The sequence below is a fragment of the Tasmannia lanceolata genome, unplaced genomic scaffold (genome assembly GCF_043159265.1).
Source record: "Tasmannia lanceolata isolate RefF3 unplaced genomic scaffold, GAP_Taslan_0.1 ptg000020l, whole genome shotgun sequence".
NCBI lineage: Eukaryota > Viridiplantae > Streptophyta > Magnoliopsida > Canellales > Winteraceae > Tasmannia > Tasmannia lanceolata.
Genome location: NW_027518697.1, coordinates 7945896 through 7971403, shown reverse-complemented (window position 1 = coordinate 7971403; position 25508 = coordinate 7945896). Strand labels below are relative to the sequence as shown.

The 25508-nt window shown below is 39.0% G+C and overlaps 2 protein-coding genes across 4 annotated transcripts; one reads left to right on the top strand and one right to left on the bottom strand.

Moving 5' to 3' along the window:
- Nucleotides 1-2375: 2375 nt before the first annotated feature.
- LOC143853693 (uncharacterized) lies at nt 2376-14751 on the top strand. The gene is made up of 3 exons (XM_077363412.1): nt 2376-3778; nt 4232-4746; nt 13970-14751. The coding sequence occupies exons 1-3, from the start codon at nt 3347-3349 to the stop codon at nt 14349-14351; spliced, it is 1329 nt and encodes a 442-aa protein (XP_077219527.1). The 5' UTR covers nt 2376-3346; the 3' UTR covers nt 14352-14751.
- Nucleotides 14752-16699: 1948 nt separating this feature from the next.
- LOC143854058 (putative E3 ubiquitin-protein ligase LIN) lies at nt 16700-24055 on the bottom strand. 3 transcript variants are annotated; one of them, XM_077363780.1, is made up of 7 exons: nt 22869-24055; nt 22604-22772; nt 20983-21950; nt 19568-19712; nt 19208-19489; nt 17431-17740; nt 16700-17118 (listed from the first exon to the last, which is right to left on the bottom strand). In XM_077363780.1, exons 1-7 carry the CDS (start codon nt 23909-23911, stop codon nt 16991-16993), a joined length of 3045 nt encoding a protein of 1014 aa, XP_077219895.1. In that variant the 5' UTR covers nt 23912-24055; the 3' UTR covers nt 16700-16990. The 3 variants fall into 3 exon arrangements, with proteins under 3 accessions (XP_077219895.1, XP_077219897.1, XP_077219896.1); XM_077363782.1 differs by having other exon boundaries at nt 19208-19459; XM_077363781.1 differs by having other exon boundaries at nt 19568-19709.
- Between the last annotated feature and the right edge of the window lie 1453 nt (nt 24056-25508).

Below are 25508 nucleotides of genomic sequence, written 5' to 3'. Positions count from 1 at the left end.
ATGGCTAGAAGATCTACCTCAGCCCCAATGATCTCTGAAAATCTCCAGGGTGGGTAGATCGGCCGTCCAACCATCTAATAAAACTGAGGAATCACCCTCCACCATAAGATCATCCATCTCTCTACCCACCATTAGTCTGAGGATTGCCCCCACTTTGGACTCATTAGAGTCCTTGATTCCAATCGACCAAGAAAATGCCCACTTAGTAATGCCTTTCTCATATCTAAGGATGCCTCCTATTCCCGAGGGCCCTGGATTCCCTATGCTAGAATCGTCAAAATTAAGCTTCAACCACTTGGGGTCAAGGGAAACCCTTTTAGGGGTGACAATCTCATATGTAACCCTACTAAAGCAAATCTCATTCCAGCAGCGTCTAATGTCTATGGTTGAATACAAGTTAAAAGAATGAAGGACTTTAGCCCAAGAGATGACTAAAGAAATTATCCTCAAGAAAGAAGAGTAGGCACTTTTGACTACATTCTTAAAAATGCTCTCATATTTCTCTTTCTAAAGAACCCAAATGGAGGCCAGGAGGACTAGATTCCACATTCATGCCCTTGTTAGTCCACGACGTAAGAAACCACTTGTCTAGAAGCTCTAAAATGTGGGCAAGGAGCCCCAAGGAAATCCCAAACAATTCCAAAATGCTGCTCCAATCCTTGTGGGCACATCTGCAATGAATAAGCATGTGGTCTACTGACTTGCCTGCTCCCACACAATGGGCACAATGATCAATGATAAGCACATGACATCATCGAAGGTGATCTATGTTCTGAAGCTTGCTCTGGAATACAATCACTCGAACTCTAGGGGCAGCTGGAATGCTCCATATTTTGGAAAGCCGTGAGAGAGGGAAAGGAGAAGGTAAGATAATATAAAAATGAGTTGACGGTGAAGATACCAAAGGCGTTCACGATCCAAACTTTTTTATCTTCAAATTTCTCAATATAATGAGATTCCAATAAGTAAATTAGAGGTCGAAGAAATTCCGCTTGAAATCAATTTTCCACGAGATCCTATCTCATTCTCTTACAAAACACTCCACAAAATCTTCAACTTTCGAGGCCGTTCTAAAAATATCCAGCAAGAGAGTCATTAGCTGCTCTTGAGTGCACCATTTATCCTTCCAAAACTTTACTCTACCCCCTTTTGTAAACTATGAATTCAATATTGAAACTTGAAACTCCACCTTAAGACATCCCTCCAAATCGTTGGAGCCACGGTACCAAACCTATCCTTCGAGGTCCAGTTGTCGGGGTTGGAACCATACTTGATTTCAATTACCTTTGTCCAAAGAGGGGACCTTTCCTCTCCAAATCTTTATAACCACTTTCCAATTAGTGTTTTATTGACATCCCTCAACAGTTGAATGCTGATCCCACATGCCTTGATAGGTTTGCATACATATTCTAATTGACCAAATGCATCTTTTTCTTATTATCTGCACCCTAAAGCTAACTTAGGATGTAAGTAATTAAAATTTAAGTAAAAGCTAAAAATCTGACTAAAATAACCCTAAAATAGAAATCTTGTAATAAGCATGAACAACATCACTCAATCGTTCATAAGTTCCTCAATTCAAGTCCAAATTGCGTGATCTTGGGATCGTTAAATAGGTAATCTAAAAGTCTTTACAATGACACTAAAATAAAGCCGAATAAGATTTGATGGCTAAAAAGTACGCTACAAATAAGATGATGAAAATAAAACTCAAGAACAATACTCATTCCACGCTTTGTAGGCATTGACAAACTGCACATTCTTGTTGGTTTTAGCCTGCATTATTCTCTCCTAGTATAAAAAAAACTTGTCCTCGAGTTTTGAAGTGTTGAAGAACCTTCATATAAGGTAACTTAAATAAAAACTAAAAACTTGACTAAAATAACCCTAAAATAGAAATCTCCTAACAGACATGTAGCACACTCCCTAAATCATTTATAACTTCCTCATACTATGTCCAAATCATGTGACGTTGGACTCGTTAGATAGATAATCGAAAAAACTTTCTAATAATAGCAGAATCAAGCGTAACGTACAGGATTTAATTCCTAAAAAGTAGGCTACAAATAAGATAACAAAAAATACAACTCGAAGAACAAGGGAGTCTCTCCCCGCTCTGTAGTCAATGACAAAAAGAACTATTGGTTTTCACATCCCATTACATATCTACTCTTACAATGTGTGGTCACTGAAACATTGGAACTAAAATATCTCTCTTAGTTTACCCTGCTTAATGGAACAACATAAATTAGTACCAGGGTCAACTAATGCAGGAAAAGTAGATTCCTTAGAAATGTTTTTTCTGGGAATAAGTTAGCCTCACTCCAGTACTTCATATTTAGGGCAAAATAGTGTCTTATTTTAGTAAAGCATTCTTTTTAAGCAACTAAGCAAGTCTCCAGCTGAAAATTTAAAAAAAAATTCTTATTCGGTTTAGGATATTATCCAGACGGAAAACAGTGAAATCTGGGAAAAACCCTTTTTGGGGTTAGGATATTATATCCCCATTTTAACTCTGAAATGGGTTTGGAGGTTTCTCCACGTATTCCATCGGTACCCTTTTGATTTGTTGTTTTTGTTGGGAAATCACATCCTTTTCTCTCTCTTTTTTTCCGTTTCTGAAAAACCCAGAACCGTTTTGGAGTTTTTTAGCTTCTTATAGATACAGGGAAAATTCGGTGCGGAATTCCATGATTTGAGTGATTTTGCAGATGTGTTTTCGTGGATCTTGATTTGGAAAAACAAAAAACCCTTTCTTGATGGGAGTTTTTAAACCTGTTTTTGACTTTATAGGGAAATTGGTATTTAAATGTGAAGATTTCAAGGGAATCTTATTATTGGGAAAGAAGGATTTAAAGAACGCCCCTTTTTATTCAAAACTCTAGGGTTTTAGAGTTTCAAAACCCTAAGGTTTGAAAGCCTGTTGTATTAGAGAAATTACAATTGGAAATAGAGGGACTGAATGATTTTGAGGTTGAATTTTTGATAGAATTGGAAAGGAACGATTTAAAGAACACCCCTTTTTATTCAAAACCCTAAGGTTTTAGGGTTTGAATTTTGAAAGTCTGTTGTAGATTGTTGGAAAAATTACGTTGGAAATGGAGGGACTGAATGATTTTGATGATGATTTTTTTATAGAATTGGAAAGCAGCGATTGAAAGAACGCCCATTTTTATTCATAACCCTAAGGTTTTAGGGTAGCCCCTTCAATTCATAACCCTAGGGTTTTAGGGTAGCCCCTTCAATTCATAACCCTAGGGTTTTAGGGTCACCCCTTTTATTCATAACCCTAAGGTTTTAGGGTTTGAAAACCTATTATAGATTCTTGGAGAAATTACCATTGGAAATGGAGGGTCTGAATGATTTTGATGATGAATTATTGATAGAATCAGATGGGGAAGAGAGGGAAATGGTGAAATTGGAAGAGGAAGAAGATGAATTTCAGAGCTGTCTCGCAGAGGAAGATGAGTGGCGGGACATGAAGGAATTGACAGAGGGGAAGAAAGATGATCTTGGTGAATTCGGATTGAATATGTTCTTCAAGGGCGTATCCATAGATCGGTCTGGAGATTCTGGATGTCGGCTTTCTGGAATTGGGGTTGTTATGGTGAGATCACAGATGATTCCCCTTCATCAAGTTCAGAAAAAGCTCGATTTTTACGTTGAAGAATCCGTGGCGGAGCATTTGGCTTTGATGGATGGCCTATTGGATGCTCTGCAGAAAAAAGATGTTCGCCGAGTATTCGCATTTACGGATTCTGAAGTTGTTTATGATCAGGTGAGAAGTTGCCCATTTTCAAAATCTGATCCCCCCTCTGTTTTATTCCCCTTTATTTCTATTATATTGTAACTTGGATCATAGAGATCTTTATTGGTATTTGGTATGTCATGTTATTTGTAGGGTTTGTGTTTTTGAAGATTTTACAATTTTTAATTTTTTTTTCTATAATCTATCGGTAACAATTATAAAGTTCTAGATTTTCACTAGGTCTGCATGATACAAATTGCACTACCCTTTTCCAAATCAGAGAATGAGTTACCATAGAACTCTTTGAATCATCAGGTTTTTTTCAGTTAAAAATTGTGTTTATTGGGTACGTAGTATTTTTTTCAGGATTAAATTGTTCATACCTTTTCACATGTTTGGTGAATGCATAACTGTACTAGGTTATTAAGAAAGCTTTTTCTTTGTAAATGAATCACTTAATAAATACAATTTTGCATTTGACAGATTTCTCGAGCGGAAAGACTTGATAATCAACTACTAATAGCTCTAAGGGAAAGGATTCTTGAATATGCCAGTCAGTTGGAAGTTTTTGTATTAAAACTTGTTCCCACTAGTGAACTTGAGAAGCCACTGCGACTAGCCCAAGAGGCAATTGGGATCATTGATGTTTCTGTTGAGGGTTCAATGTGTTGTGACTCTGAGAAAATTTATTGCCCCTATCCAAGTTGTTCAGCGCTGATTAATCCTCGCGAATGTTTATCAATGAGGGCAAGCTCTTCAAGTCAGTCAGAGAGCAGCTGTGTTGAGTGTCCCGACTGCCAAAGGTTTATCTGTATCGATTGTGGTGTGCCATGGCATTCATCGATGAGCTGTGACGAGTATCAAAACCTACCGGTTGAAGAGAGAGATGCTGGGGACATCACTTTGCATCGCTTGGCACAGAACCAGAAGTGGAGGCGTTGCCAGCAATGCCGGAGGATGATTGAGCTCACACGAGGCTGCTATCACATGTCCTGCCGGTATGAACGATATTGCTTTATGTGTAAAATTTTCTTGCAAGTATCTCTGGAAATAATTGGCCAGTTTACTCACATGAACTCTTACTTCCCATTTGTTAATTGACGGTCGAGTTTGATTACGGTAGTTGTATTGATATAGTGTCCACTTCATCTGAAGCCCTAAGCTACTGAAATTTGCTTTAAGCTTGGTAGTTTGTGTATGTCTTATTGCTAAATATGCATCCTGTGGTCTCATTTATTCTTATCATATTAATGCTTGTGCATATTCAGTGCCTGAGAACCTTGATCTAACCCATTAATATTATCCACTATATAGTGTTTTATGATTTCTATTGGTTTCCATAATTACTGTTATATAGTATATAGTGCTTTAATGATTTCTACAAGTTACATACTACATTAATGAATTCATTTTTCTTAAAAAAAAATTAATGAATTCATTAGGCTTCAGGTGGTTGTCAAAAAGTTTCTTGTCCCAGGATGATGGAATGTGGACATAATATTTACTAGGCTCTAAGCATTAAGCAATTAGTCAATCACAAGTTGGTTGGGATGTAAAAGTGCATGATTCTTGATGTCTTTCTATGGTTAGAAGCCTTAAGTCGTATCTCCTCTGGGCAATACTTCAGTGGAGTGATCCATTTGCATTTAAGTAGTCATGCTCTAGCAAGTAGTGTGTGATGCACTATTTCTTTTCGGTGTTTCTTATAATTATTTTAACAGTGAGCATAAATTTGCTGTAATTGGGGTTTTAAGTGTTGGGAGCCTATTGTATCCTGTCCATTTGTTAGGTAGTGTTTGATTGTTCCAGAAATGCCAGAGTAGATTCCATATCAGGATCTTTCATCTGTGGTTGTTCATGAGTCATGACTTGTGACAGCAATAATGAGGTTGCCGCACCTGAGGAATCAATTTGATGGAAATAAAGAAAGATTTTTAAATTACAGAGAAAATGACAATTTAGAAAATTAAATATCTAGTGGTTTATTTGTGGAAACTGTCATCATCTTCGAAGAAACTATTTTGTCATGTAAATATTTTTACAATTTCAATGGGGAATCTTGGAAAGAGAAACATATATTGATAGGAAATTCATTGGGAATGTAAAGATGTATGAGAATAAATCAAATTGGAACTTTCTAAAGTCTTCAAGTAAAGAAGTGGGTGATAGGTTAAGACTGTTTATTGGACATTGAGAAATTATCTAAAGAAGAACCAAATGTTTGGAGGTTATTGAATTGTTCAGTGAAGCCTTCGTATCTTAATTTGTGTATTTAATTTATTCGGAGTTATTTATTTTTGAATAGAATTTATTCGGAGTTATTAGAGCCGGATCCATTTTCTTGGGAATATGAGTCGAAGTAACAAGAATTCTGTAGTTAAACATCTTTCACAATGTATGGAGAGATAGTTCACTAATAGATCCAGGGTAAAGGATTTCAACAAATTTGCATATCGATATGTAGTTGCCCGTTTCTCATTAATTTAGACAATTTGAAAGGGTTGTGATATGTCAAATCTTTCTGGATGAGTATTTGATGCTTCTTTAACCACATTGGATATTTATTTAGTGAACAACTATCTTTTGGGTGTGCGCCTACACTACCTACGGTTACTGTTCAAACAGTAACTTAACAGTCTAGCATGTTATAGGTGCTATATGCCCTTAGGTGGTTAGACAATCTTCAATTTTTCAGCCATCACAAGAGCTTTATAAGCCCATGATAATTATTTCATGATTGAGCTACTATGAAGAATAAGACAAACATGAAGAGGGACTCGATATGCTTAGGTATTTGCATGTGAAGAACCAGTGAATGGAGAAAAAGGAAGAAGTGAGGAAAGGAAATGAGAGAGAGGGCATAAACAACTAAAATCTATCTTTTAGATATGCAGACAAAAGCAGAGAGAAGACCACCTCGAGGTAGTAGTGGGGCTCAAGGTGGGCAAGTGTAGGCCTTTCGCGGGTACTGGTGCTGGACAGGTGTTGATTCAGAGCTTGAGATCTGAGGGCGAGTCTGTGGGGGCATTTCAAGACAGTGGTGCTGGCAGAGTTTTGGTAGGGACGATGAAGATGCTCCCTGTCTAGGCATTGGTCACATTGGAGGCTTGGCGTGCCTTGCTGATGGTGGTCCTTGAGACATTAACGAATGAAGTTGTCTTCGACTCTTTGGGTCAGGGTGGGACCATTGTTGCTACTTTTTTTGCTGTAGTTCGGTACGAGTGGTTTGGGACTTGAGAGCAGGTGGACCCACCATTAATGAGAACCGATTGTCGATACTGGTGGACCTGCCCCTGACTTTGTGTTGTTCACCCAGTTGTTGCCTGGACTAGGCATGACTCGCGTTCTTGTAGTGCCTGGACTAGGCATGACTCGGGTTCTTGTGGTGTGGAGCTTAGGGCGTTGTCTATGGTGGACCCATCCTCTAGGGACCGAGAGGGGTTAAACCAGAATACTCCTTGGGCACTGACGAATCTCTTACCAGAGATTCTTTTGGACCTATTGCACAAGGTACGAATATTGTTTTGAGATCCTTGGACGTAGATTGTCTTCCCTATTCTGTTGTGTTGTAGGATAGCCTTGCCAAGCTCTTGATTTTGGAAGAAAGAATGGACGAACTTCCTAGGGGAGGAGATAGGACGGGGGGCGGGGGGCTAAAGGCTGATAAGGTTATAGAAAGATTCCTTAAGTGAATACACTAGCAGGTGTTTTGGGCGGAAGAGAGAGAGGGTGGGGGGGATTGCATGCGTGAAGAACCGTTGAATGGGGAAAAATGAAGAAATGAGGAAAGAAAATGAGAGAGGGTATAGAAAAACTAAAATCTATCCGTGAGAAATGTCGACAAAAGCGAAGAGAAGACCGCCCCGAGGGAGTAGTGGGGCTCGAGGTGGGCAGTGTGTAGGCCTTTCATGGGTATTGGTTCTGGACAAGTGTTGATTCAGAGCTTGAGGTATGAGGGCGAGTCTGTGGGTTCATTTCAAGACACTGGTGCTGGCAAAGTTTCGGTGGGATGATGCAGGTGTCAGGTGATCCCTGTCCAGGCATTGGTCACAGTGGAAGCTTGGCGTACCTTGCCGATGGTGATCCATACTGCATTAATGGATGAAGTTGCCTTCAATTCTTTGGGTTAGGGTGGGGCCGCTGTTGCTATGATTCTTATGAGAGTTCGGTAGTAATGCTAACCTATGTGTGGGGTTGACATGGTTTGGAGGCTGAGCGCAAGCAGTAGGGGTGCAACTTGGGTCGGGTTGAACCCGAACCCGATGGGTTGAACCCGAATTGTGGTTGGGTTGGGTTGACAAAATTTGGGTTGGGTTCGGGTCCGGGTTGGGGTTTGGCAACCCGACCAAAATTCGGGTTGCGTTGGGTTGGGTTGGGCATCAGGCAACCCGACCCAACCCGTAACCCGGCAAAGAATAAGATTAACACGTTACTTTTTGACATTTTTAGTTTTTCACTTGTTGTTTTTTCTAGCTTCTAATTTTCTATCCTTGAAAATATAATAGTGTATACTTTTTATACTTGTCAAAAAGTCAAAAACAAAAAGTAAAGGCAAACCCTAACCTAGAAAGTAGAAATCCTTATTCTTTATTTCTCTTTGAGAGAAGCCAGCAGCCTCCAATCCTCCATCGAACCATCTCTCATTCTTCTTCGGTTCTTCCGCCACAGGACCTACAAGGTTCTCTCTCTCTTTCTCTCCGATTTTTTTCATTAAGATTTAAAGAGGCATTTTTTTCATTAAGATTTAAAGAGGGCATTTGATGGGGTAACTGATTTAAAGAGGCATTTTTTTCATTAAGATTTCAGCAGAAACCCAACCCAACTTGGGAAATCGGGTTGGGTTTGGGTTAGGGAAAAATCAATTTGGGTTGGGTTGGGTTAGCCAAGCCGGGTTGAAACTTGGGTTGGGTTGGGGGTTGAAGTTTCTGGGTTGGGTTGGGTTGGCCTCAACCCGACCCGAGTTGCACCCCTAGCAAGCAGACCCAACACAGATGAGAGCCGATTGTCGATACTGGTGGGCCTGCCCCTGACTTGGCATTGTTGATGTAGAAAACCGAGAAATACCTTCTCGAATAAGGATCAAACACGATTTTCAGCTAACACCAAGAAACAATGCGAGGAAACTAAATCACAAAAGAAACACACAAGCTTTACGTGGTTCGGCAGTGTGCCTACATCAATGGAAGAAGTGTTTTCACTATTTCGGTATTAGGGTTACAAACTCTTCTTCACCAAGAAAATACAAAGTAAATCTCTCATCCCGTAATCAGCTCGACCCGAGTGTGCGCTGTGTACATTTTCCGTCAGCGTCCTGTATTAGGCCAGAATACAAGACATCTGCACAACAGTTGATCCAATTGTTTGCCCATCTTCCTTTGGTGCTGCTTGTATCGTGCTTGGCTCTATGTCTCGGTGTGAGATCAGGTTGGGTGCTGACAGAGAACAATAGAGATGGGTTGGGTTCCTATGATGTGGAGCTTAAGGTGCTGTCTGTGGTGGACCCCCTCCCTCTAGGGGCGGAGAGTGGCCAAACCAGAATACTCCTTGGGTGCTGATGAAGCCCTTATCGGATATCGGAGAGCCTTCTTTTGCTTTGCAACTGGGGTTTGCTATCAACACTTTTAGACCTACTGCACAGGTACGAATACTGTTTTGAATTTTGAGATCCTTGGACGTAGAATGTCTTCCATTTTCTATTGTGTTCTATTGTGTTGCAGGATAGCATCTCTAGGCTTCGGCATTGGAAGAAAGAATGGGCTGAGTTCCTAGGGAGGGGGAGTGTAGAGGCTGACAGTGATATAGACAGATCACTTAATTGAATACACTACTGGGTGGATCTAGTGAAAGGGCAGGAGGAGAGGGTTGTATTGGAACTGATAGAAAGGGAGAACATAATTTTTGCTAGACTGGTAACATTGGAACGTGATTTTGACATGGAAGAATGTGTGCGTAGTCAGGAGATGTAGTCGGGAGGGATGTCCTAAGTTTTGTGAGCAGGGCTATGATGAGCCCGAGATGAATTCTTGTGCTGGGGAGATAGCCACTATTCTGATACTAGATGATTTTATTAGGTCGTTGGATTGGTTGTCTCCAAAAGAGGAGGTTGTAGAGTTTGTGACATGGAGTGGGAAGGTTTGCGAGACCTGATGGATAACTATGCTTTGGTCATGGGCAAGATGCTTGGACTGTCATTTGTTGGGTTGGAGATGGATGCTAGGGAGTTGTTTTTGAGGGCTGAGATTCGGGATAGGCAGATGAAAGATTCTTCTATTTCGGCTAGCAACGAGATTTCCAGGAAGTTGGTCAGGGAGATGATAGCGACTTCGTACTAGTGTAAATTATGATGGCGCTTCCTCAAGTTGCAACTTGCAAGCCAGTTGGCAACAGATCCAGAAGTAGATAGAGAAGGAATGTGCATGGGAACCTCCAACTTGTGGTTATCCCATGAAGATTTCGTGTTGCAATGTTCAGGGATTGGGCTCCTCGGAGAAGATTGCCCAAGTCAAGGAGATCCTTCGGATTCACAATTCCCATATTTTTAGTTTCCAAGAGACTAAATTGATAGGAATAATGAGGTCTACTTTAAGGGAGTTGTGGTGCAAGCCCAATTTTAAATGTGCTGCTTTGGACTTTGTAGGGGCAGTGAGAGGGATTCTTGTAGCCTGGGATGACTATGTATTCTTTGGCTGAAAATCATATTAGAGTGTTTTCAGTCTCAATCTTGCTTAAGTGGGTCGATTATAAATTTGTTTGGGCTTTTATGCCTCTGCATGGCCCTAAATATTTGGGTGATCCGAGTATCTTTTGGGTTGAGATGAAGGTGGTTATGGGCCAGTGGAATAATTCTTGTACGGGATGAATTCAATGTTACGAGGTTCATTGATGAACCTGCTGGTTGCTTGAGAATTTATCCTTTTATGGCGGCCTTCTCGGAATTTATTAGCAGGAATGCCTTGGTGGACATGCCTTTGACAGTGGCACACTTTGGCTAAAAATTGAAGGCAGATTGGATTGCTTCATTATTTGCCCACTTTGGATTGATGTGCTTCCTAATACGTGCTAGATTGCCTTGCCTTACTTCAGAATTGCAGTAAGGAGAAGAAGAGGGCAGAAACCAAGGAGTAAAGTTGAGTAGAGGGGTTAGGGATAAAAAAATTGGAGGAGAAGGCCGAAGAGATGACTGTTGCAGTTGTTAATGGGAACCAGTTAATAGACTTGTTTAGGAAGGGAAAATGAGAGTTTGGAAGAGAAGAAAAGAAAAGAAGAGGGGAAAGAAAGAAAATAAATAGAGGAAGAGGGAAGGAGGGGGAAAAGAAGAAGAAAGGAGAGGAGAGAAAAATATGAGAAAGAAGGGGGAGGAGGAAGAAGAAGAAAAGGAAGACTTGAAGAGAAGTGAGGAGGAAGAGGGAGAAGGCTACCTAATGCAAAGGGATCCCTCCTCGTGTCAATGCTTTTGCGTGGACCATATCGCATCAAAGCATTAACACATGCGATCGTCTTAAACAACGATGTTTTCAGATGACTAGTAGGTGCATATTATGTTGTGCGGCTGAGGAAACGATTGATCACTTATTCCTACACTGTCCATTCTCGAGTAGTATATGGAATGCGATGTTTCGGTGCTTTGGGGTCTTATGGGTCATGCAAAAGGAAGTATCTGACGTGATTCTAAGCTGGCGAGGTGCTTTTTATGAATGTTTGGGCGAGACGTTATGGATGGCACTTCCGTTTGCAATCATATGGCTTATCTGGAAAGAACGGAACAACAAAATCTTCTCAGACAAAGCAAAACCTTGGAGACATATTATTCTGGAAACAAAACTGACTCTCATTGCGTGGGGAAAGGCATCCGGAAAGATACCATATCCTACTGGAGTAGCTCTTAGAAACTGAAATGGGATATTGCATGAAAGAAAGACCCTAGTATTAATCACCCCTCAATGGTCTGCTCCAACTGAGGGTTGGCTAAAGTTAAACTTTGATGGTAGCTCATTTGGGAATCCCGGTTCTGCGGGTTTTGGTGGGATACTTCGGGATTCCTACAGGAGAAATATCATGTCTTATTTTGGATCGGCGGGGACATGCGATGCTAATGAGGCTGAGGCGAGGGGACTGCTCTTTGGGTTAAAATGGTATGCTAACAATAATATTGGGGCCACTGATTGTCAAGGGGGACTCCTCGAGTGTTATATCCTGGGCTTGTAACCCTGGCGGTGGGCCCTGGCAATTACAGCACATTCTAGATGAGATTCGGGATCTGGTCCATTGTATTAATCCCCAACTTATCCACCGGAGGAGGACAGCTAACTCTGAGGCTGACATACTGGCTAAAGAGGGGGTTAATGCAACGGAAACAACTGTAAATTTCTCTAATTTGTTGGCTCCATCTTTAGATTATAACTCGCTTCGATGTAATGGCTTACTATGCCTTCCGTTAACCTCTGTATTGGGACATCTTGTCCCGCTCTTTTGCATTTATAAAATTTTGTTAATTTTCAAAAAAAAAAAAAAGGCTACCTAATGCAAATCTAGGGTTCACCGGTGACTTTATGGGAATTTACGAGTAAATAAAAGATTCTAATTCAATTATAACAGTCGCATGCGTGCCCAAAGCAGGTTAAACAAAGCATAATAATCAAATTCAACTAAGCTATTCATAGAAATTCTAAACTTTAGAGTTCGTTTTCGTTCATCAAATCGAAATTAATTTAGCCTGTGAGGTTTCATACATCAAGTCCATAAACAAAGCAACCGGCTAAGAAAAAAAAAGCCTCAAATTAGGCCTCGCAAAACCAGATCTATGATATAAACCTAACTATGGCTCAATCAACATCTAGTGGAGGTAAGAGGATGATGGTCGATGATGTGGTAAGGGTAGGGCTAACCAAGAAAACTAAAGGTGTAAATCTGATGGAAAAGGTTGAGGTCAATAAATATATGGTTAAGGTGCTAAAATGATTTAAAAAAAAAACGATCCGTACCAAGGAGTGATGTGCTAGGCTTCGTGCCTTAATCGGCCACCACAGATAATGGCCGAGAAAGGAAAGAGAGAAAGCTAGTGTGAGGGAAACAAGGTCTTATCTCAGCCAAGATAAGAGAGAAGAATAGTGAATCAAGAATAAGAAAGAGATCAAGAGGAAGGAAAGAGATCAAGATGAAGATAAAAAAAAGATCAAGATCAAGAAAAGATAGGAGTAGAAGGGAGCTATTTAAAGACTGTAGAGAACGAGATGAAAACAGAAAGTGGAGCAAGGGAGAGAAGAAGAGATGGAGAAGAGAATACCTTGTGGTTGGGAGTTCCTTGAGCTTGCTTCAAAACGTCCAAAATGCGGCTTCCTCTTTTAGGTTTTTTAGATGGGACTGAAGGGTTTTTTCCCAAGGTTCGTACTTACTAAAAAATAGTAAGTCCGTACTTACTATAAATAGTTAGTCTGTTATTGCTATGAATAGTAAGCCCGATTACTACCCCCGCCCCAAATAAGGGTTTAAAGGGATTAGAGGTGGGCCCCTGAGGCCAATTGGATAAAAGAAAAGTAGTGATATATTCAACCCCTTGTTTTAATACTTGGGACAGCCCCCGTCATGTACAAGAGTAGTCATAAATACATGAGGGGTCTGTCCCAAGTAAAAAAAGGGGGCAAACATATCATTTCCCAAAAGAAAATCACTTTAGTGTTAAGTGAGGGGGTCCACCCCATGGGCCAATAGGATATAAGATGACTTAAGTCATTAATTAATGACTTAAATGAGTCCACCTCACTTAGTAACTAAAGTTGTTGGGGGACCATTGAATGAGTCCAGAGCATGTTGAGACAGTGTTAGTGGGCCCAATACTATATCGCATGGTATCATCTCCCTCCCATTGAAACAACAACTTTGGTGCCTAATGATCTTTTGGCAAAAAAGGTTACTATAATTAACTTCTAATCATGGATTTTCCGTCATTTTTGGCCTATGCTTTTATGCCTTATTAGTGAAATATATGATAATAAAGTTGGAAAAAGATGTCTGATCTTACTTGGAGATTTTTTTTAATGGAAAATCTTACCTGGGGATTCCCAAATAGAAATTCTATTAGAGAAATATATGATAACAAAGTGCGAAAAAAGATATCTGATCTTACTAAGACATTCCCCCCCCCCTCCCCCCTCTTTTTTTTTTAATGCCAATCTTAATGGAGATTCTTGAATTGGAAATTCTTAATAGTTACATTTTTGACAGGTGTGGCCATGAATTCTGCTATTCTTGTGGAGCTGAATATAGGGAGGGACTGCAGACGTGTCAATGTGCCTTCTGGGATGACGACAACTTTGACAACTCAGCCCCTCCTTCCCCTCAAGATACAGAACCATGGAGATGGGATTCTTATGGTACTCTCCCCATGAACATAGATGCATACTCAGACCAAGAACGGTCACAATTGGCTTTGATCCAGAGGTTTCTGTCTGGAGGATTTAGCCTGACTGATAACCAACCTTGTCAATCTCCACCCCACTGTTCCGATTCATATGTCGATACCATGAAGGATCTCCATCAGCTTCCATGGCTTGAGAGGTTCATCTCTGTGATGAGCGATAACTACTGTGAAGATCATGTCCAGTGAATAAAGTTAACACCACACATTTTATCGCTGATAATAATTGACTTCCGATCGTGGTTTTGATGGAAGGTAAGATCTATCTGGCTCTCTCCATCTGTTTTATTTACACAGCTACCTTGCACAACGCTGGTGCTTACAATTTTTTTTTTTCTGGTCTATGTTACGACTCAAATGTCTAGTGAATGGCACTAAAGAGTAGAGGTTGGCAATTGATCTCTCATTAATGTAGGGATTACTATGCAATCAAACCATGGTAACCAAAAGGGTGTCTTATTGTGAAAAACTTGTAGTTTCTTATTATATTTTTCTTCTTCTTTTCTAGACTTTGTTTTACTGTATGAAAATTGGCTGAGCTAAGATTATTGGGTCATTGAATAAAGAAGGCAATACAAAGTTCAGAATCCAGGAACTCACTCAATGGCGGGTATAAAAGTGCAACTAGTGGGCCCGGTGCCTCTAACAAGTTCCAAAAACTTTTGGTTTTAATTGAATTATGAACTAAAATGTTTGTAAATATATGTGGGAAATATAAATTCTCTGTTATCTTTTCCTCAAGTGCTGTCATACAATATGCAATGTGCTTTCGTTAAGAATGTATTAGTAATCCAAAGGAAGCACAGGGGGGCTCTTCCATGGACGCCTATGGGCCTTGATAATCTTCACTGTCGATGCTCCTGAATCGGATTTGTGTATATTTCCCTACTGAATGTTGTACATTTTGACTCCTCAATCATCCATGTACAGTACCATAAGTAATCAGAGGGTTATGGTCATATTATCGGGAGTTCTCTCAAAGTGGACCGATCCATGGTGGGACCCAGTAGATGAACGTCTTGGATCATCAAACAGGTGTGATTACCTCTTCTTTTTCCTATTCTGTTTTCCAAGAAAAGAGAAGCACTACCATGGTAATCTTCTTTTTTCACAAGGGTTGCAAGCTAATTGTAAGTCTTCTTTTGCCTTACTAGGAGGCGCAACAGCGTGTGACTCTCGTGTCATATGTCCTTCCAACTTTGAAATGTGGAATTAACCGATGAAAAGACAAAATGATCGGGTGTAATAGCCATGTGAACGATCAAGATCAATCCTAACGATCAACATTGGGTCCGACATGATGATGTGCGTTTTATTGACCTGTTATTAGTGGGCCCAAATGGTCTTGGTCCCATGCTGAATGTACATGAAGGGCCTACAAGAAACAACTCTCTCTCTTTCTACAACAATAAACAAACAAGGCTTAATAGATCAAAGGAGTTGGATCATCCGACGGCCGACAGCATTGGGTAGATTTGTTTGTCAGTTGGATGGATGGACCCGATCACATCCATGTGTCATATGAGGGCCCCAAAAATGACGATCAGGAAAGAGCAAGATGGTGTGTTTATGGCATTATTCTCCTAAAATACTAATGGCAGCGTTAATATAAGGGAAATGATAGTAACATCACTCTTTCAAGTGTATCCATATAGGGGGCCTAAGACGTTTTCCTATAGCGGGCATAAAATCCCAACAGAACTTTGTTAGTAATGTTCCCTACCTCAACAGTATTCTAGTTCTTGAGCCGTTCTTGCCTTGATATTCTTGGATTTATCTGATAATGGCAGGGCTGTTTTAGTAAACACAATTCGGATTGGTTTTTAATAAGATTTGAGGAATTTTCACTGGCTCAGATAGCTAGACTAGATAGAAAATTGTATAATTAAGAAGGGAGTGTGGATATTATTTACTAAAAAATTGCCATAAAATGGTTTAAAATAAATGGGTGCCAATATCAAAATAAGGGGTTGAATATCAGCTTAGTTCTGTGCGTGTGTGTGTGTGAGAGAGAGAGAGAGAGAGAGTAGTACTTCTACTATTAGTAGTTCATGCTAGTTACCAAAAGCTTCAGAAACTCGCTTTGGAAGCTAAGTTCTTGCTTCCCAAATTTAGGAGAAGTGTGTATCCCAAATGCTTCCTGCGTGTGCTTCCTAGGCATTTCTATCTTTTCCTAAAAGAGTGTGTTCTCCTTTTGATAATGCCGAAGGAGTATATATACGTATATTTAATACATCTTTTTCCCCAAAAACATAACATGTGAAACTATATGTCTATAAAACTTGTAATTTAATCTGTGTCTAAGTCTTTTTTACTACTTGTAATCCTTACCTGTAACCCAAATCTACTATAACCCTACTCTTATCATACATTTCTTGTTCTCATCCGATGAGGATTATTACATGTTCCATGTTGTCTTTCAATGACATTTCCCACATGTTTGCTCTTTACATTTAGAGTTTTTCACTTCCCACTTTCTCTTCATGCATTGCTTCTCGCACTTGTTTCCTACTCTGGCAAGTGTGAGTTCATATTCATGTTACCAAACTCCACATCCTTCTCTTACATCACTCACAAAGTCACAAAAACACTCTTCAATTTACAAAATCAAATGGGAAAACTGCCCACACCTTTCACAAATGAATGGTATGCTCAAACTAAACAAACAAATCCATAAGTTCTCCAAATAAATTAAAAATAAACATAAAACTACCCCCTGTGAGTGAATTTGTCTTCACACTAGTCTTGCTTCCCTTGCATGGCTATAAACTCACAGTCTCATTCCAACAATCTGTGTATCATCTCATCAATATAAATAGCTTTTAGTTCTAAACAGTAAATGATGGATTTTCCACAAGGATTGAAATAAGTTCCTTCGCCGTCCATGTCACATGTGTGAGACTCCGTAGTTGACCCACCAATTCCTTTTTCAAAGGAGAAAGCATAGACAGGCAATCTGTAAAATGATAGAGAAAGATCTTGAAGACATTAATACACTGTGATATACACACATGCAATGATAAGGCATTTAGACTTAAAATTGAAGTATAGGTTTAGAACACCAATGTGACATAGTACTGTAGTTGGTGTATTCACCATATCAAACTTTCAAATGTAAGTAAACTTATCCACCATCCAATCTTTGACTGACCCAGAGGGCATCTGCTAAATTCGATCAAGATAATATGGTTTCTCACTCGGAAAACTTAGTATGGTTGAACCCAAGTCAATCTAATGTTGCACTTTTACATGAAAAATGACCCCGTACCTGAATTCTTAGAAAAACTCAGCAGTGACAGTGAAGCCAGAACTCTCTCTTCTAGTGCTCTGTCATAATTCAAGCTCTGCAATAAGTAAGGTGCGAGAATTGAGCATGCCATCAATTGGAGATTTGAATTTTGGGCTGAAGTGAGTGAGGTGCTCATCCATGCAACAGTGACCAGGCATGCTCGCACCAAACATGGGATGCCATTGGTGATACACTGCAAAAGAGCATCCAGGAACCGCTTGTTGCCACTTGTCAGCAAGACAGTTGCTGCATTTCTTAGCCACTCTTGAGTTGCATTTTCCTCTTCATCCTTGTAATTGAATAAATGACATCAATGATCAGTTATAAGGAAGAGACTGACATAAGAAAATTTTCTTCAATGGGAAATTATTGGGTTTTCTAAGATACATTTATTTTATGCAGAAAATGGTCATATTTAATTCCCATAAGTATTTGTTGAAATTTTGTGCGTGCTAGCTTGTGTTCTTGATGAACCTCAATTTTTATGTTCTTTCTTACAGCACCTTCAGAAAACATTTTTATTCTCACAACAACATTAAAGTTTTTTAACAAGCCTCAAGTCCACATAGTATAAGGGATCCTAAACCAAGTATAGTATATTATCTGAAAGAAGATATTAGAAGAAAGGGCTAGACAAAGGATCATTAATACTCATGGTCCATAAGTAGCTTTATGGAGATAGTATAGCATAGTCTTATATCTTTAGAATGAATATTTGAAACAATACAAGAAACAAATTCATGACTGCTAATCTGTATATCAAATCGATCAAATTTAGTGCTATGACATTCTTACCATCGAGTCATGATTCTGTGTAAGGGCATATCAAATTTAATCCACTAGATTTCAGAGAGAAAAAGAACTTTCTGACCCATGTCGAACACCAGTCTAGATCCCGGGGGTTATCAAATCCACCTACGATCTAATATTACGGTGTTGTGAATACCAACCCAAATCTTAAATTTATTTCACAATCATACTTTTATAATTCATTTTATCACACTCCCAGTAAGCATTGAATGTTTGCCTAATCTTCGATTAAAGAGCTACTGTTATTGTTGTATTGATTATTGACTACCAACTGTAGGGGTTCATCATGATTTAGCACCTTTAAATGTATCTGTTTCATGATTACCCCCTACTACTTCTTAGATCATATCATTCTATCTTCTATTCATATCAACTCCTTAAGTTGGCACTTGCATGCTCATGTATGTAATTTCTAACTTCAATTTGTTGATATATTTCTCAGGTTACTACTAGTAGGTCCCCTTCCACATCTTTTTGTTCCTCAAACTCATAAATGACCAGCTCCTTAATGATCAAGAAAGCTCCAGGGAATGAAAATGAAAAACTTGACAACCTCACCTAATAATACATCAAAGAATCCAACCTAAGCCATGCAAATGAAAATTTTGGAGAAGTGGAAGACTAGAAAGTTAAGAGGCCATGGTAACCCCAAGACCATGAAGTTACCACACAGTTCAATCTCAAATTGTATTATTTATGCATCTTATTGTAATTCCAATAAACTTGGAAGAAATTGATAAAACAGAGTTTGATGATGAAGTGAGCGATTGCAAAAAAATCTTGGTGTGTATCAGAAGAAAAAAACTATTGATTGAAACCAAGTGCACCGAAACTCCGCCATAAGTCCGTAGCAAGGGAAGAGAACTCAACATTGTCTAGTTATCGGTGAAAAGTACTTATTAAGTGTTTGTAATGAAATGCATTCTCCTAAAACAAAAAATCATACCAATTGTGCAATATCATTGGAAACTATTTCCTTCCCTCTGAATGGATCATCAGACACATCATCCAATCCAGCTTGCTTTAACAGCCATGTCTCTGCTAATGGCTCTCCTAAGTACGAGAAACGACCTCCCAAGAGTAAAAGAGCTCTGCTTGATTTTTCTTGGATCTTCTCATTATGTGAAATGCAATCCAAGGCTGCTATGATGGCATCAATTACTTCTTCTCTATATATGCTACATTGTGAAGGATCTCCCTGCAACATAACTGCTATTCCATATGGGAACTGTTCGATTTCTTAAAATGGTATTATTTCAAAGCTAAATCATGCAAAATATTGAAAAGAACAGTGCTCAAAAAGTACCAGTAGATCAAGCTGTAATAGAATGGCTGCAACCAGCGGGAGCTGTTCAATTGGAGCACGGTGGAGGTAGACCAATAGGATATGCATTGTATTCAAGCAACCCTCATTCTTTAGCCCATTTAAAAATTTATTGATCTGGGTTCTTCTGCAAAAACTATTAGTTTTAGTTGAACAGTAAAGGAACAGAAATTTCTTGAGCATAAATCAAAGTTATCCCAGTAACAATAATAAGCACCGATAGATAATTAACTCTAGTGTACTAACTTATTCAGAAAACATAAGAAACATTGGGGAAAAACATTGTTGGGTCTCTATGTTAAAAGATGGAAACTCACATTCTTCTTCTCCCAATTTGTTTGTGTTTCTTTATGTAATTCAGCCTCCATATGCAACTGAACTAGTGTCATTGTTTTCTTTGTATTTGTTAACAATCAAGTTAGAGAATACATTTACTGTTGGGATAACACCATGCAATTTATTCTTTATTTCAGTCAATTTATCTTTTTGCCACATCAGACACAGTGATCAATTTGACATTGACATCAGTCCAATGTCTTAATAACATGATACAACGATAACCCTGATGACTTCGAATCTCATAGATGACCATAAATTATATAATTTTTTAGAGGACTTTTTTTCTTCTTAATAAAATGTAAGAACACTTCAGATGCTAGTAGGGAAGTGATACCCTTACTCCCATTTTTTATAATGGAACTTAATTTTTAATTTTTCACCATTTCCATTAACTCGTAGAGGCTATTAGAATGGAGTGTCATTACCAAAGAAAGTGAGTATGAATATCAACTTCCCAGGTATAGTTTTTTACTTACTCAAGAAGAGTGCATTCTTCAGAAAAAGTGCAGTTCTTTATGTCATTAAGAAACAAGTCACATTCAGATTGAGAAAAACTGCTGATAATTCTGCAATTTGGAACTGTAGAACAGAACAATTAGAGAATCAATGTACTTTAGAGAGTGGCCACAGAAGTCACTGCAGTACCTATATTCTTCAAAATAGAGAAAGGCCCCATTATTATTTTTTTCATTTATGCTACTTCAATATTAAGGGTATCATAGCCATATCCAGGTGCATGGATAGATCCCTTATATTAGAAATTACACTTAAATGGAATATTCTCAAATTACATCTTTGTATGATGATAGAATAGGATACGTAGTGCAATTAATCAGGTGCATAAACTTCCATTTCCTTGCTGAACAGCCATCCGCAGCACCGTTTAGCCAATGGTGGTGTGAGCGGCCTTAGCTAATTGAGTTGCAAGCAGAAAAGAAGCTCATTTTGAGGAATTTATGGCGTATCAAAGTGATTTTAATGGTAAGACAAATAGAAGAAAGAGAGAACTCCCGAATTAAAAAAAAAAAACTACAAAGAAGCTCCAAATGAGATAATACCTGTTAAGGGAGACCAATTCTGTCAGCAAAGAAAGAGCACATCCACCAGAATTTCCTTGTTTGCCAAGGAGAAGATCAAGAATAGATGACTTCTTTATATTATTAGCTACGTAGTGTCTACAGCTACCGTCCGCCTGTATGCAACAAAATAACAGTGAAGCAGCATTTTTTCTCTCATGGATATCTCCTAATTCAAGCTCTCTTATCAGCAACCTCAGACCCCCAAGCAAAATAACTTGCTTAGCATTCTCTACATTTCTGTCAATGTCGAAACCTGTCATAAGTTGATGTAGAAAATAAAATACTGCCGCTTGTGGCCTACATTGAACTGTAAACATGGTTTGCAACCTGTCTCCGATCTCCAAAACCCTGAGGACCAACGGTACCCAATCAGGTGATAACATCTGTTTTGCCTTTGGTTTCAGTAGATAAAGCAACACCGCGGCCTTAACAAAAAGACTTTTACTTCTTAACAATCTCATGAAAATTTCAAGTTGTGGGTCTGAATTCAGAATTATCTGTCTATTCACCTCATTACTCACCACCAATTCAGCTAGTAATGAGATTGCTAACTCTAAAATTTCATCATCCTCTGAAGAAAACAACACCTCCAACATTCCCTCAATTACAGGTTCTTTTGATAGTGCTGTTTCCACAATGTTATCTCCTTCTGAATCCAACCAAACTTTTGCAACTATACGAATCGCAATTTCGCAGTTGCTCAGACAATCCGAGTTGCAAATAGTAGTAATAGCATTACAAATATTAAGTAAAGAAATATGAGTGTTTGGTTCTTCTACAGTTACTTCATTCTTGGGTATCTGACTGTGAAGAGCTACACGTGTTGTTGGCTCACTGCGACATGAGAGAAACCGAAAATAATCTGATTTATAGGCATTGGACATAGATTCGGCTCTTGGGTTTCCATAAAGATTGATTGACGATAGATGATAACCACCATTATCGCTCTGTCTAGGTCAGAAAACAACCAAGTTTAACAAACAGTTAGAGTGTATGGAATCTAAATTTCAAAAGACAATTTACAGGACTCAGGATATTCACTGTACTAAAATGCAAATTACAGCTTTTCAGATGATATAAGGATATCAATCAGTTGAATTCATTAAGGGCCTGTTTAGATACCCACAAGATTTGGATTTGGATCTCTCGCATGTGGCAGCCCTTTTTTGTTGAGATTTGGATCTGGATCAAATTCTTAGATTTCCAAATCAACTACAACAGTGAAAAAAAATCTGATTTTCAAATATGTTGTGCAAAACAGTATTTGGATATCCATATATGTGACAATTTCCTTCACCCTCTCTGCTCCTTGCCCCTCTCCTCCAGTAGCAAGTACGTCTCTCTCTCTCTCTCTCTCTCTCTCTCTCTCTCTCTCTCTCTCTCTCTCTCTCTCTCTCTCTCAACATGAACATAAGGATCACGGTTTCATCCGTGGTGGGGGAAGAAGCAATTCCAACATATTACGTTGCCACCTCCCAAGATCGATTTATTTTGTATCCAAAACTCAAATCCAAATACAAATACAAAAAATGAGGTATCCAAACGGGAATGTTATATAATTATCAGCCTATAAACAAGAAGTAGATATGAGACGACTCACACGAACAAGGTTACCGAGCGTTTGGTTGTATGCTTCATTACCTACTCCTCGCCCTCTCACCATACCTCCTCCATCAGTAAAGAGACCATCTCTTCCATCTTTAAAAAGAAAGTCTTCTTCACAATCCGCCCATTCCCGTTTGAATGAGGCGCCAAAAACAGCTTGATATCTTTAGAGAGTGAAGGCCAGGAAACAAATACGTAAAATTAGAATTGAAGTTTCTCAAAAAAAATGCAAGAATTGACACAAGGTTCGTTTCACTTACAAATTTTTGTTGACAGAAGATGTTGAATTGATAGATAATGATCTCTTGCCTGAAAATTCGTAACTGGGTCTAGATGGTAAAGAGACAGTAGGAACATTAGGCGCCTTAACCCCAACCTTAAGCCACTCCTTATAGTAAAGAGCAAACCGCGCAGTACCCGTATCCATTTTATCATCATAAACCTTCCTCAAAACCTTCATTCTTCTATCTAATCCATCAAAATCTGATTCTGAAATGAATTCTACTTCTTTAGAATACCATACTTTCAAATGCAAAAGATGGGGTAGAAAAAAATGCTCCCAAAGATCAGACAGCAAATGCTTTCTAGCCAAAGAAGGCGAATCACAGAAAACTTGAAGGAGATGCGTAGCTGATATCTGATCGTTCTTCTGGAGCTTATAAACAATTGAGAGATAGAGCTGAGCACAAGCAGAGAGGTGTGAATTTGGTACACCACAGGTAAAATCACTCTTCGAGCTCTTCGAAGTTGAAGAATTCAATGACGAAACAGAACTCAGAAGCCGTATAGAATTCTTTAAAGACCGAATTTTCATTTCTTTTGTCATTTCTGGGTTCTCTGCCAATCTCTCAATGCTATTAATTCCCATTTCCAAGTTCACAATTACTACATTCTCTGAATTCTTTTTCTTTCCCTCCAAGCAAGACGCGCACACCTCGCGAATTCTAGTCCTGAAATTCGCATCCTTCGCAAACCGTCCCACATACCCTCCGAGGATCGAGATAACAGCTCTAATGGCGACCTCATCCATCACGGGTTCATCTCTCGACCAATCCTCTGATACATGAGAATTAGAATTTGTTCTTCCTGACATAGAATCTACCCTTTTGGAAGACAACCCAATTGACCCATTTCGTCTGAGGGCCTTCTCGGACCTTACATCGATACTTTTTCGATTATGGCAGACGTAAATTGGCAGTGCTACTGAGCCTTCTGACTTAGTTCTGTTCTTCGGCTTTGAAATTTCTCTGGAGTTCTTACATCTAAAGCCTTCCTCTGCAAGGAGTTCTTGTAAGGAGGCCATGTTTTGTGGATAGGATTGGATTTTGGAGAATGAAGGAGATGAAGCTTAGTGCATTCTCTTAGAGCAAAAAACAAAAGAGTATGAAAAAAGGAAGAAGAGAAAGAGACTGGAAAATGAGGACAAAGAAAACTGCTGTTCTGAACGACAAAGTGGTGAGTTTTCTTCATATGCTTTTTAACCTCCGGTTTTTGGGTAAAAATGGTCCTACTTGGATTAAACTTTCCGGTTTAGCATCCGGGCCGGGTTTTGGAAAGCACTTCTATCAATTTCTGACATAAGTAGTGCTATTAAACTATAGCTAGTTAGTAAATAGATTAGGAAATACATACATGGTTAAAATTCAAATTAGAAACCCTAAGAAAGCAACATTTTTAACTATAAGCATGTGGTATAAACTACTAATTGAAGTTGGCAGATGAAGACCCCACTAATCAAAGAAGAATTATTATTGTTAAGGAATCTTTTTAAATATGAGTATAGGATGATGACTAACTAACGGCATTTGTTGTTCACCTACATACAATTCTATTAAAACAAAGGGAAATGATGTGAGAATGGTTCACTGCGGGAGGATAAGCTCTTCGAGGAGGGATATCAGTTCCCAAAACAATTAGTAAGGGAAATGGTATTTCCCAAAGATGTTTGGCAAGTAGGGGTCTTGCCAAATCCCAGCCTATCTACCAAAAAAGGGAGCGTCTAGGAAATTTCACAAAGATGTTTCTCAGGCCCTCTTTTTTAGTAGCTAGAGAAAAAATACCTTGTATGACATCAATCAAACACCTAGGATCATTCGATGAAGGTATTCTCAAGCCCATTTGATCAGATTTGTTATCAGAGCCAACCAATGGATCTGATAGCATAGATAAGTCATAAGAAGGACCAAATAAGTTTACGTTACTCTGTGTTTGGTTGCACAAAATCCAGAGAAGCTTAGCGATTTTACTTGACATTTGGGTGCCACGCCAACAAAATTCCTTGTTTGTTTGCCAACATAGCATTGAAAATCCTTGGAGACTCCCAGAGATGTCATAGGGAATGTCATTTCCCTGTGTTCTGATTACGACAATCAGGCACTAGAATTGGCATCTTATTACAAATCTATCTAATCACAGTATTTGGTTCAAAAAAATTAATAGAATCATGGGCAAAACTAAAATCTGAGCAGAGTTAAAGGGGGGAAATGTTGGAATTTGTTTCATGACTCAAGGGGTGGTATTCTAACTCTGCCCAAGTCAGGATGAAATTTTTACTAAAATTTTTTAATTAAATTTTTTATTTCTGTTTCCATGAGAATAGAAATGGAATTGAAATACGATGCCAATTCCAATTCTTGATTTCAGGCAATCCAGACGCTGCCTGATAACAATAATAATAGTAAGGGATTTGCTAGGGTCCATTGCGGCTGGTCTGTCTCATGGGGACCAGCCACCTCATGAATGGAGACAAAGTTTTGTCTCCATCCACGAGGTGGCTGGTCTGACATCAGACAGACCAGCCATGAAATGCCTTTTGTGATGGACGCTAACAATTCCCTAATAGTAATAGCAATATGGAAATGATATATTTGCCCCTGTTTTTACTTAGGACAATCCCCTCT

What these genes read in the sequence shown, in the direction of transcription:
- LOC143853693 (XM_077363412.1), top strand. Translation starts at nt 3,347, where the DNA reads ATGGAGGGTCTGAATGATTTTGATGATGAATTATTGATAGAATCAGAT. An exon ending in CTGAAGTTGTTTATGATCAG is followed by an intron (nt 3,779 to 4,231) that starts GTGAGAAGTTGC and finishes TGCATTTGACAG; the next exon opens with ATTTCTCGAGCGGAAAGACT. An exon ending in TGCTATCACATGTCCTGCCG is followed by an intron (nt 4,747 to 13,969) that starts GTATGAACGATA and finishes CATTTTTGACAG; the next exon opens with GTGTGGCCATGAATTCTGCT.
- LOC143854058 (XM_077363780.1), bottom strand. Translation starts at nt 23,911, where the DNA reads ATGGCCTCCTTACAAGAACTCCTTGCAGAGGAAGGCTTTAGATGTAAG. An exon ending in CCAATGATATTGCACAATTG is followed by an intron (nt 17,741 to 19,207) that starts GTATGATTTTTT and finishes TTCAATTACAAG; the next exon opens with GATGAAGAGGAAAATGCAAC. An exon ending in GAGTTTTTCTAAGAATTCAG is followed by an intron (nt 17,119 to 17,430) that starts GTACGGGGTCAT and finishes ATCATTTTACAG; the next exon opens with ATTGCCTGTCTATGCTTTCT.